This window comes from Protomyctophum bolini (assembly GCF_963924005.1).
Source record: "Protomyctophum bolini genome assembly, chromosome: 9".
Classification (NCBI taxonomy): domain Eukaryota; kingdom Metazoa; phylum Chordata; class Actinopteri; order Myctophiformes; family Myctophidae; genus Protomyctophum; species Protomyctophum bolini.
Window position 1 is genome coordinate 18365064 of NC_137870.1, and position 13307 is coordinate 18378370.

General features: G+C 41.5%; 1 protein-coding gene across 1 annotated transcript in view; it reads left to right on the forward strand.

The window, feature by feature from the left end:
* cntn5 (contactin 5) overlaps window positions 1–13307 on the forward strand; it is a 229839-nt gene that overhangs the window by 194676 nt on the left and 21856 nt on the right. Inside the window, exons 15-17 of the mRNA XM_080772412.1 lie at window positions 2629–2749; window positions 9854–10012; window positions 13096–13245. Of these exons, the coding sequence (XP_080628538.1) occupies window positions 2629–2749; window positions 9854–10012; window positions 13096–13245 (430 nt within the window). The remainder of the gene's footprint in view (window positions 1–2628; window positions 2750–9853; window positions 10013–13095; window positions 13246–13307) is intronic.

Here is a 13307-nt window from a genome sequence, read left to right on the forward strand (position 1 = left end):
TGGATTGTGGTGAGTTTTGGTATGTCGGATAAACGTCTGCACCCCATCCTCAGTAAACCAAATAAAATAATACAAGACTACTATTGTAGATTTGTTGCATATTGATTTAGAGACAAAATCATGCATTATAGTGTTGAATACAGTTGAATCTGCGACACGCTGTCAGGCTTGATTACCATCCTAGGTGCCGCGACCGCTTGGCCGGACCAGGCCTGATTGATTGAACATTTAATCACAGTATGTAGAATGGGTACACTTCAAATGAAAGCACAAGTCAATATAAAAACTGCTCGAGGATGAAACTAGGAAAAGTACTAAAGGTGGTTGCACACTGGACACGTTTTTCGGAAAACCGTTGGAGAAACGCAGCTAAAAATACAAAAAACGCGCTCAGTGTGTGGGGACCTTAAGACTTGTTTACATCAGCATCCTCCATTTTCAATTCATCAGAACATTTAAAGACGTACAAATATACACTTCTATAAAAAATAACAGGAAATCATCATATATACATAAAGAAAGTCAAAAAGGGAAAAACATGTGCAGTATGGGGGGAAAAGGGGGGGGGTGGCTTATATTTTTTTACAGGGGCCATTTTCGTCCGTAGGTTCTCTGAGACCGGATTTGAAGGAGTCTAGGGATTAACATTTCTTAATGGCTGTTAGTAGGGCATTCCACATTTTAGTGGCATAGGAGTGACATTAATGTAATCCCTTGTTTGAGCCAAATCTGGGTTGCACGTGGTTTGTAGAGCTGATATTTTAAAAAGTGTTACATTTGCTCAACGTAGATGCTGGTTTGAAATTTAAATTGTTAAAAATCTGAACAACAGGGATCGATAATAGACAATAATCAATATACCAGCATGGCTAAATATTAACTGTAAATACAGACCAAATAATATGCTAATTTCAAAATTAATGTGATCTTGATCGTGTTAGAATTCAGAGAAACGAGACTAATCAAATATGTAATTAGGTGTCGCTATAGAGCTACATAATGTCACTAATGACATGATCCAGTGTTGTAATTAGTGTAGAATATCAGTTAAAGCTCTTAAGCCATTAAGAGCGGGAAAGAATCTGTGTCTTTTCTTTTTTAACCATTATTTTATCTGCTATTCAAAAATAGCAGATATACAAGCTCACCACATGTCACTTCCAAATTCCAATGTACTGTATATAGATATGAGCTTGTAGATCTGCTATATTTAAATCGTCAAAATGTTTGCAAATCTTTGAATATAATATTTTAAGTCAATTATTATTTTTGGGGGAGTTTTAGAAGCACTGATATAGAAACTAGAATTGTAGATTCGGACTCAGGTCTAAATGGGTTAAACCCACAAAAGGTCACAATGTGTGTCTCAGCAAGGTGTTTATTTATTAACAGTGGGTAAAGTGCCAATTCTCTTCTACAGGTTGAGGCATTATGCACTCAAATGGCAACTATACTATCCTTCAGTCAAAGCATTTTGTATCAGTTTGTATTGGTGACAAATCAATGTAGTTTCCCAGGAACATTTAGCGAGCTGGTTCTCCTCTGCTCCACATGATAGAGACCCAGGAGAGGGAGCAGGTATTTGCTGTGACAATTCTCTACAGGCTCAAGACTCTAGATGGAAGAACGGCTTGTAAATTGTAATGTTAATCACGTTTGGTGCTAAACAGCTGCCTGAATTATTCCAGCCTTGCCCCAGGCATGTATTCTTCATAAATTGTTATCCCACGATTTTTGTAACCCATTTTTTTTTATAGGGAGGCAGTTTTAGAGACCCAGATTACTGCATGGTTTTGTAAGGGTATACCGACCCTATAGGGGACTTGGGGAGTCTCGAGATCTGTCGGGTGGAAATATAATATTACTTATCAGGATTCAAAAATAGCAAATGATATGGAGATAAGATATTTCAACTGAGAGGGGAGAAATGTAGAATAGGCATTCTATGGAAAATAAGGGGTTAACCTACAGTATAGGACAAATTGCAACAGAAACTCTTTTGTTTGATAAATATGTTAGTAATAACATATCAAAAGTCCTAAGAAATTCCACTGGTGGTACATGAAATGGTACTGAAATAGGTGATATCACAATGATCCATTGACGTTGGCCCCGATGCAAAAAGACAAAAGCTGCTGTACTGTCCACAATCACTGCTCTTTAAAAAAACGCATGAGAAATAAACAATATAAAATAATAACAATACAATATAGTCATGGTCCTGAATTTCTCTTAATTCTCCCCCCTTAAAAAAAGAAAAAAGGAAAAAAAAGACAGATCGAATTGCCGGATTGAATGTATTTGCAACTATGGTGCTTTCTCTGCCTCTGTCTTGGCAGCAGTCCTCCATTGAATGTGTTTTGAACATTGGTGTTTTCTCTGCCTCTGTCTTGGCAGCAGTCCTCCATTGAATGTATTTTGAACATTGGTGTTTTCTCTGCCTCTTCTTGGCAGCAGTCCTCCATTGAATGTGTTTTGAACTGTGGTGTTTTCTCTGACTATGTCTTGGCAGCAGTCCTCCATTGAATGTGTTTTGAACTGTGGTGTTTTCTCTGGCTATGTCTTGGCAGCAGTCCTCCATTGAATGTGTTTTGAACTGTGGTGTTTTCTCTGGCTATGTCTTGGCAGCAGTCCTCCACGGTGGACCTGATGATCCGGAGCATCCTTCTGAAGCACGCCGGCGTGTACGGCTGCCGGGCCCAGACCAGCGCAGACACCGTGTCTGCCGAGGCCCAGCTGCTCGTCAGAGGTGAGCTCGTTATTAATATCCGTCCCAACCTGCAGTAAACAGTAAAATCGTCGCTCTCATGGCAGAAACCTCGTCTCTATTCTAACGTATTGTGATTTTTTTGTGCAATGAAGAAGTCTTTGCAAAACACACTCCTGAACCGTTTCTATCTAGCAGCAATTAGAACAAGAGCTAAAACTGTTGCCGCTGCACATAGCAAACTGAACTGTGTTTTTAATGCTAGCAAGAGTCCCAAAACGTGTACCCGGACCGGAACGGACCCATTGATAATTGGAGTGGTCCGAAACTGACCCGAGAAAATATCTAAATTACTGGACCTGGTCCGAAACAGACCCGTGGATCATTGAACCTGTTCCGAAATGGACAGATTGAGGATCATTTCAATATATTAGATTAGAGACTGTAGAGACAAAGAATAAATATTATAGAGCAAAAAGCCTCAAGCGGAGCCTGCAGGAAGTAGGTTTCCTGAGAGATGGGCCGCACCACAGAGAGGTTAAGGACGAGGCAATATTGTTTGTGTTATGGATTTGTACAAGAAGGAATTGTTCTTGAGTTGCCGAGTGGGTAAATAAGACGGGTGGTTTATTAAGCCATTCATACCGGGAAAGCATCTGTGTCATTTTAGATTTTATAGCGTTGAGGCTAGAGGGCAGCACGGGTCCATAAAATTTAACCCGTTCCGAAACGGGACCGGTGATCCGAGAAACATTCTAATTGGCCGCACCCGCCCCGGAACCGGCTCGGTTCTCAGTTTGGCTCTCGGGTATTCGGTTCCGGATGGACCCGTGCTGCCCTCTAGTTGAGGCTATTCAACAACAGCAGATGTAAATGGTGCATTTATATAGCACATTTAACCAAGGGTCTTACATTGTGCATTACATTCACCCATTCACACACACATTCATACACCGATGGTGAAGGAAACCATGCATTGCACCTACTCATGGCGTGCAATTAGGGGTTCAGCGTCTTTCTCAAGGATACTTTGACACTAACTCTGGTGGAGCCCGGGGATCGAACTGGGAATCTTCCCAGAACCTTCCCAAGCGGCCACTCTACCTCCTGAACCACTGTGGCCACATGTGTGCTGTGAGCTTGCCTTGTACATCTGCCATTATGTTTGAACTTCTTTTTCTTTTGTTTTATCTTGAAAGTGTGAGAACTATACTGATTCAGAAGGCATTTGTAGAATGGGCCTCAGGTCTTAATGGGTTAAAGCCACGTGTGCTGAGCCTGTGCTTTGAGACCCGCTGTGCCTTACTTTATTGCAGTACATTGCAACATGGTGTTATATTGTGATGGTCCGCCTTGCCATTCTGTATTGTTATGTTTATAAATTAATACAGTAGGCCTACATTGCAACATACCGTTGTTCTCAGGCACGTGCATGGGCTGTATTTTGCGTGTCTTAAGTACCAGGTCTTATTACTTAACTTAAGACCTGGAGGCGTGGTCAATGCTCTTTGGCCACTCAGAATAGCCAAATGGCATTGATCACGCCTCCAGGCCGTAAGTTAAGTAATAAGACCTGGTACTTAAGACACGCAAAATACAGCCCACAGACATCAAAGGTGTCTCGAGCCCCTGCCATTTTTCCCGTCTGTAAAAAGTGCCCTCTCCAGACCATGAAATGTAGCATTTACTATGGCCCCCTCTACAATGCCATACTCGAAGGCAGCATTCAAGACACTTGCCCTTTTCTTACTCTCCTGATCTTGAATGTGTTCGCATTATGTGTCGAACGCTGGATTAGACTAATATTCCTACGTGCATTGCGAACATGTACATTGCAACTTGTGTGTATGAAGCATAAATTAACTCTCCCAGTATTTTGCACCAACAAGCAATCACCTTTTGGTTGACTAGTTAAAGGGCTCTTTAACCCATTAAAACAGGGAAAGCATCTGTGTTAATTTTCGATTTTAGCTTATTTGAACTACTTCAACCATTATTTTATACTTTGGCTATTAAAAAAATCATGAACATTGCTGCATATCTATAGATATCTAGCAGGTTTGATATTTGGCTCTGTCGCCGGGATTTCTTGCAAATAAGTTATCACTAAATGTAAATAAATCAAATGTTATAGTTTTTGTAAGTAAAAACAAAAAATACTGTCAAAATAGAGCTAAGATTTCTATTGGTGGGATTGAAATTTGTGAAGTGTCATCCACCAAGTTCAAAGGAATCATAGTCGATGAAAATGGTCTTGGAAAGAACACATAATGTACATACAGTAACCAACAAAGTTTCAAGATCACTTTGTATCATTAGAATAATTAGGGGCTTGGTTAATCAGGCTTGCCTCTTAACCCTTTATTACAGTTTGATTGCAATATTGTCTGGGCAAGTCTAAATTACACAAATTATGAATTATTCAAAAGGAATGTGTAATAATAGCTACCTCTTCTAACTATTTGGCTCCATCTGCTCTGTTCTAATGTATTGTCTATCTATAACAATAAAATAGTACAGTCCTGTACTTTCATCTATAAATACCTTTGCTTACCTTGCTTCCTACACCTTTAAAAGAATATTTTAAGACTAACTTATAATATTAGACAATCTGACAATATTCATACTACTCTTAGTACTGTGTGTGTGTGTGTGTGTGTGTGTGTGTGTGTGTGTGCGCGTGTGTGCGTGTGTGTGTGTGTGTGTGTGTGTGTGTGTGTGTGTGTGTGTGTGTGTGTGTGTGTGTGTGTGTGTGTGTGTGTGCGCGCGTGCGTGCGTGCGTGTATGTGCGGAGAGAGAGACACAGATCTGAGACAGACATTTATTTAATGAAAATCATTATCGCCCTGTCTTCCACTCACCCACATGATGGGAACCTTGCATGCCTTTGTTAAAAGACGGACGTCGGTGATGCGATAATAATGTAGCCTAATGTAATGTAATATACAAAACTCTGATGCTGGCATTCAAAGCGACCAAAGGTATGGCACCCACATATCTTGCAAGTCTAATTGAACCCTACAAACACTCCCACTCACTCAGATCAGCCAACGCAGGGAAGCTGGAAGTACCTTCACTAAAAACGCTCCACACGTCCCATACTATTGTCCCTTCTGGCTCCAAAACTATGGAATGCACTTGCCATTACAATCAGAACTGCAGACATCCTCCCAATCTTCCGCCATAGTCTGAAAACCCATCTCTTCAGACTCCATCATGGCCCGTAGCACTTCCCCTAGCCCCGACGTATGTCCAGCTGGTTTGGCAATATAACTGTGAAGTACAAATCTCAAATAAGTAGGCTAGCAAATATGGCTGGGAAGATCATGGGCATGTCCACCCCCCCCCCATCACTCCCCAGGCCATCTTTGAACGAGCAGTGTTGAGACAAGCTCGGAACATTGTATCTGACCTTTTGCATGTGTTGTACCGAGAGTACGAGCTAATGACATCCCGTAGGTGATATAGAACTCCACGGTATGTGTATGTATAATAGATTTAAACACTTTTTTTCCCCCTGTCAATCAAAATGCTCAATCAGAGATTGCCGAATGCACTTTATTGACTAGTTGCACTTCATCAAGGGAATGTGTGCAATATCTCTGTTTTGTATGTTGGGTGTTTCATGGTGTTTTTCCTTTTCTTATGTGAACGTGTATGTTATTTGTATGCAGCTGTGACTCTGTGTCCAAGACAAATGTCTACCAAGGGAGACAAATAAAGACAACCTTGAAGCTTGACGACCTTGCAGGCCTATGCAAAGACTCAACTTATCTAACTTACTTAGATAGCATTTTATGTAGACTTAAATAGTATTTTATGTAGACCGTAGTATATATTCATAGTTTCGTTATATAGATATTCGACTGCTACTTACGTATGATTCATGATAACTATTTTTTATGTATATGATGTATTGCCATGTTTTTTGTTCTTGTTTAATGTAAATCACCCTGGATTAAGAGCTAAATTGTAAATTGTAATCTAGACTGGAATAAGAAAAATGTATCAGATCTGGATCACATCCTAGGGAAATCTTGCAGTGTGCTGGCACTCCTCAGTTTGAATTACATTTCGCTCAAGCCTTGAAAACCTTGGAAATAAATCTACGCATGTGATGTCAGTCTGGCCATGCCAGGCTACTACGTTGTGCACCTGCCATAACACCATTGGTCCCTGGAAACTGTGCCAGGAAATAAACACTGGGCCCGTTTCCTCTGGTTGATTGGGAAAGCCGCCATAACAGCATCAGATAGGATTGGATCCTTGGCAGCAGTGACCAGGGAAGATTGCACTTCGCTGTTGTCGGGTGGAAACCTTGTATGTCCAACATGTTTGGACATACAAGTGAACCTGTGTTCTAATGGATCCAATGTAGTTATTTAGTGTCAAGCTTTTGTTAATAATTTCAATTTGTTAAATATTTATAAAACCTGGAAGCGCCTTGTGGCTATTGTAGTATGACGAAGTAGGGAATTAATGTATGGAGAAATGAACAAACAAAACACAAAGTTGAAATGGAGATACACAGTTTCTGCATGTTATTGTAAGTAGTCCATGGATCTGTTTTTTATGTTTTTAGTAGTTAACCCTTACTCACCCATTGTGTTCAAGACTAGCAACACAGAATTACAAGGCCGATTATTAATATCCCACGATTATTCGACTACGTTTAGGTATTCAAAGTCGAATTCTTAAAATCACCATTGGTGAATTACCATATCACTGGCAGCACAGTAGCCTACAGTACGTGCTTATGACTGAATCTATACCAGGCCCATTTCCGCTGCTCCTTAGAATCCTCAGTTTATCTCCATTTGATGGTCCAGGATCATACGGGGGAAGAAAAAAAACGCATCTGAATTTCTCCCCTCCAAGCGCCAGGCATCTGTATTCCTTTTTCAAGGTTTCCAGGTGGAAATGAATGGGAAAACGCATCAGCTCTTTTTGAAGAGTCCCATTTGGACGCCTCATTAGATTAAAAAGCGGTATAGTTTCCACATTCTTCTTGGTGTTCTCTCTCGCATGGGCGCACACACATGCAACTCGTTGCGTATTAATCTATTCCCAGGGATGTCATTTGTATGGGATTAAGTGTTTTATTGGCGCGAACCATCAATATCGGCGCAAATTGAGCTCAGCGGAGCTAGGTAATTTCAGTATGGCACAAACTCATTTCTGCATGGCTTGAGAGACCTAATGACTGTTGACTGAGCAGAGTTTTAACTCCAAAGATCTGGACACTTATTTGATGGTGCTTTGATGGACTCAAAGCAGGGTTTCATTCCTGTAGTGACCAGTGGTGGACAGTAATATGTCTGTTTGATGGACTCAAAGCAGGGTTTCATTCCTGTAGTGACCAGTGGTGGACAGTAATATGTCTGTTTGATGGACTCAAAGCAGGGTTTCATTCCTGTAGTGACCAGTGGTGGACAGTAATATGTCTGTTTGATGGACTCAAAGCAGGGTTTCATTCCTGTAGTGACCAGTGGTGGACAGTAATATGTCTGTTTGATGGACTCAAAGCAGGGTTTCATTCCTGTAGTGACCAGTGGTGGACAGTAATATGTCTGTTTGATGGACTCAAAGCAGGGTTTCATTCCTGTAGTGACCAGTGGTGGACAGTAATATGTCTGTTTGATGGACTCAAAGCAGGGTTTCATTCCTGTAGTGACCAGTGGTGGACAGTAATATGTCTGTTTGATGGACTCAAAGCAGGGTTTCATTCCTGTAGTGACCAGTGGTGGACAGTAATATGTCTGTTTTTGGGCAGTAATCTCTTGTCTCCATATTTTAAGTTGATCAAATTACTGGTTGTCGATCTGCTACTTTTGCTATTTTTGATTTTGAATTCTGAAAAGCAACCATCTACTTCTGACTTTCATTCACACCACTACATTTCAAATACAAATGTTTTACTTTTGACTCCACTATATTTCTAGGATGGGGGAAAAAGTGCTTTATGAAGTAACCATGTAAGCCCTATTATTATTAAGTCACGCCTGTCGCCAGTCGAGTGCTCCAGAATTGTATTTGGGTAGTCTCTCCTGAAGTGCCCATCTGTTATTCTCTCTGTATACTATCCTATACTTTGACTCAAGCACTGGAGTTTAGTGTCCACCACCGATAGTGACACAAAAATGCATGTCAATGTCCAAATGTACCTTTTCAGCACAACCTTCTAAATCATTGTTGTTCCCTTCTTCTGGACACAGGCTGTTGGTTTTCATTGAGCATGCCAGCAGCTGGCTTTTTTCATTTACATCTGTTCCCCTGGATTCTTCAGATGCAATGCTGCACTTTTAGATTCCATTTACCTCTTAAGGCTGAGGTAAACATATGTTCGGCAAGTATAGGCACAGGTCTATAGCATTACAACGGTCATGCTCGGTGGAGCCGGCAAACTGCCTCTGGAAACAATACTAAATAAATAGCTTTGACGCGGGGCTTAAATCAGCGTGAATTTCTTGGCCGGTTGAACCGTGTCGGACCCAAATCGTGGTCTGGTGCTGTTAAGGTAAGTTTTCTTTGGGTCGCTGTCGGGTGGAAACCTTGTATGTCAATAATCTTTTTCAGTCTTCAAATTCAAAATTAGCAGAGCTATTGTAGCTATTGTAGATCTGCTATTTTTGCTGCTTTTACACGACATTGTTTTGTATGAGGAAAAAGATATACAATATATGGAGATACAAGGTTTTTGCCCAGATCACGAGGCGTGGGACCGTCATTTTCGGGCCCTATGCACTCGGCTAATAGCGGCGATGCGTGGCGATAGCATGGCAGCCGAGCGCCAGCTCTTTGGTGGTTTCATTGGAAGCACCTGAGGAGATTGCGTTTGTGTTGTTCTGGGTTGTTCTCCTCTCTCCCGGGGCATTTGTGCACGGCCGTGTCTTGCATTTAATTTGTCTGGTTTGTCTCTTTACCCCCAAGCGGTAGAAGATGCACTCCAATTGTAAAAGTAGCAATACCACAATGTAGAAATATTCTGTTACAAGTAAAAGTCTTGTATTTTACTTGAGTAAGGGCTTTCCGCACAACACTGATGCTGGAGTTATGTGTATGAATGTAATGCACATTGTACAGTGCTTTGGATGAAGGCGCTATATAAATAACACCACTTAACATTTCGTCTGTTTTCCGCCGCAGGTCCCCCCGGCCCCCCTGGAGTGGTGATCGTGGAGGAGATCACAGACATGTCTGCCACGCTGTCGTGGACAGCCGGGCTGGACAACCACAGCCCAATCAGCACATATAATCTACAGGCCCGCAGCCCCTTCTCACTAGGCTGGCAGACCGTCAGAACAGGTAATAATCTACAGGCCCGCAACCCCTTCTCACTAGGCCGATTCCGATTATGCTACCGATTATATCGTGCATCCCCAGTTTGAATGCTATTCAGAGCCCTCTCAAAGCTTAGACAGGCAGAAACCTCTTATCTCCATACTTAAGTAAATGTAAATTAACTACCTACGTATAGCGGCACACAAAGCATCAAAAGTAGCAGATCCATATGAGCTCGTAGGTCTGCTACTTTTGGAATTTTGGAATTTTAATTCTGAAAATGAATAGTTTCCACCCGACAGAGACGAAAGTCTTCGTTCATCCAATAATCTTTCACCCTCGATGCTCGTTTGTTTGTTTGTATGTATTTGTTTTTTTGTTTATCTATTATTATCATTTAGTGTCAAAGAATGCCAGTTTGTCTCCAGATGATGTGTAATGCATATACTGTGCGAGAATAATGGAGTTTGTGGGGTTGCTAATGGCTTGTTCCCATGGATAGATAAATTACTATGTGCATGCTTCCTTTTCCTCGCTGTCATAAGAAACCTCATATCTCCATATTTCAACTTTTTACTGTTTTTTTGTTTTTTTTTAATAAGTTCAGTCAGATAACTCACAAATAGATTTAACCAATATTTATTGTAGAATGAGAATACAAGTGTGCATATAATATTTTATCTTGGTCTTCGGCTCTGCTACATTTTTCTCCCTGCTCGGCACAATCAAACATTCATTAAACATTAAGAGCAGGGAGATAGATATACAATTACAACCCCCCATGGGGAACAGAAATAACAGAGCCCATCGGTGGTGCTGGGGTGGTGGTGGGAGCAAACATCACATAATAACAAGGAACCATAAGCAGAAGGATGGCAGGAAGAGCATGCAGTCTAGTGAGCTTAAGTAGCCTGCCCAATTGGTCAGCTGACTGCCATATCAGCGAATGACAGGTTCTTGCACATACTGAATACACCCACATAGTAATGCAGCAACCCCTTGAGTATAAAAAATTATGTATGTGCCCTAGAGCACCCTCAAGTATATCTGACTGAACTAACTCTGCAAGCTACGTATCATTTAATGACCTACTGTACTTTGTCATACTACAGTGTCACAATAGTTCTTAATAGGTCACAGAAGCGACGTGCTGTGAACTTCTGCTATTTTAGCTTCTATTGAAATTTGCCACATGTGTGTTTTATATATAAATATTGAACCAATGAAAAGTATTAATAAAAGCTTGTGACTAAATATGAACTACATTTGATCCATTGGAACACTGTAGTTACATTTCCTGAAAAGTACCAGTTGTGTACCTACAAGGTTTCCATCCGACAGTGATGGTTTGGTTCCTCACTGTTTAACACCGTCTCATTTGATGAAACAAAATTAGACTCCTGTGAGGTATGAGCTACAGCAGAGGTTCCCAACCACTGGTCTGCGGACCGGTGCCAGTCCGCGGGACATGTGCCACTGGTTCGCGAGAAGGGAATCCCAAGTTTTCCCGTTGTATCAAATACATTTGAAAACAGGACTGAGAAAAATGAGAGGACACGCACCAGACCTGAGAACTATTAGTGGGCAGTGGATTTGCCGTTGTGCATAGAGCGCGACCCTCAATCACCCTGCCATTGGAATGCAAATGCAGGCCTTTCACCCTTTGTATTGTATAGCCTACTCTTCTGGCAGGTATATGTCTCTATGATATATGACTGTGATTTATAAATGGCTTTGTGTTACTTCCGTGTTGCGTAGCATAACAGTGACATCACTGTTCAATCCTTGGTATCTTTACCGTGTGCTCAGCGGGCAGCAGCAGCAGATCATCAAGGGATCAACAGCTGCAGCCTATTTTATCACGTTCTCACTTATGAAACAAAACACTACGCGGTGACGGTACAGGAAAGTATCAGAAGATGATGCTACCCAGGTAAATGTCAATGGGATTCAATGTGTGTGTGTTTGCACAAACACTTAAAACTGGCCATTCATTGTCAATGGCATTCAATGTTCGAGTTTGCGCACACACTCAAATTGGCCATTCATTGTCAATGGCATTCAATGATTGTGTGTTCAATATTCGTGTTTACACAAACCCTCAAAGCTGGACATGGGCGCCCCTCAAAAAAATCACAACAATTATGCTCTTGGTGAGAAGTTTTAGATTTTTGGCATGGTGTTAGGTATTATATAAGGGTATATAAAACTGTCGCAAACAAGTTGGGCTCGCCTCCTAGTGGTCTGTTACAATTCTGTTACTAATGGGTGCTACGATTGCCCCCCTGGGCTGGAGTTTTGATCAACAAAAAAAGTACAATGCCAACGCAGGTCAGTTTTCACTAAGTATATAGCAGCTCTTACTCTTAAGTGGTTAACATGAGTGAGGTAAACGGGTCAATGTTTGGAGAGCAACAAGCTTGACTGAGCAGCCATAAGAGCTGCTCTGCATCCAGCGATAAGGCGGTGAGCTGTGCGCCGTGTTGATTCATTGAATGTCTGGCCTAACGTCGCTAATGTTTGTTTATTGTTGTAGGGGCTAATATTGACCCAGCCTGATTACAGCGGCCCCGGAGAGAGGCCAGATTAGACACGCTAATCTGCCGGAAGAGCAATCCTTAATACTTTCATAACACGTGGCACAAATTCACACCAGCTGCGTGAATACTGAATATGTGTATTATAATACAATGAACCCCCCCCCCCCATGCCTTAAAGGTAGGGTAAGTGATACACAGTGTGAGTGTATATGCTCTCAGAGTTATGGGGTCTGTGGCCCCAATATAAATATATATAAATAGTAAATAAACACCTTCCCCAGTGGTGGAAAGTAACTAAGTACACATACTACTTTTAGTTCTCTAGTTAGATTGCAGATTGAGATTATTAATACAAAATCTAACCACTACTGTTCTATTTTATACTGTTTGTATACTAAAGTAGAATCTTTCAAAAACATCAATACTTTACTTTTACTCAAAAGTACACCTTTGAGTACCCCCAAAATAACTTTTTGTTCCTATCATTTACTCACCCTGCTGTGAGGCCTTGAATTTGTGGAGATAATTTGTTTTTGTCACAACCTTGCCCTTTCCGTCCCCCCACAGACCCAGAGCCAGTCACAGGGAACATGGAGTCAGCCATGGCAGTGCAGCTCAACCCCTGGGTGGAGTACGAGTTCAGAGTGGTGGCGAGCAACGCCATCGGGACGGGAGACCCCAGCACGCCCTCCAGAGCGGTTAGAACCAAAGAAGCCGGTAAAATATCTCCTTGTACTCTCTCCATCGGTGGTGGAAAGGAACTAAGTAGCCTACATCAG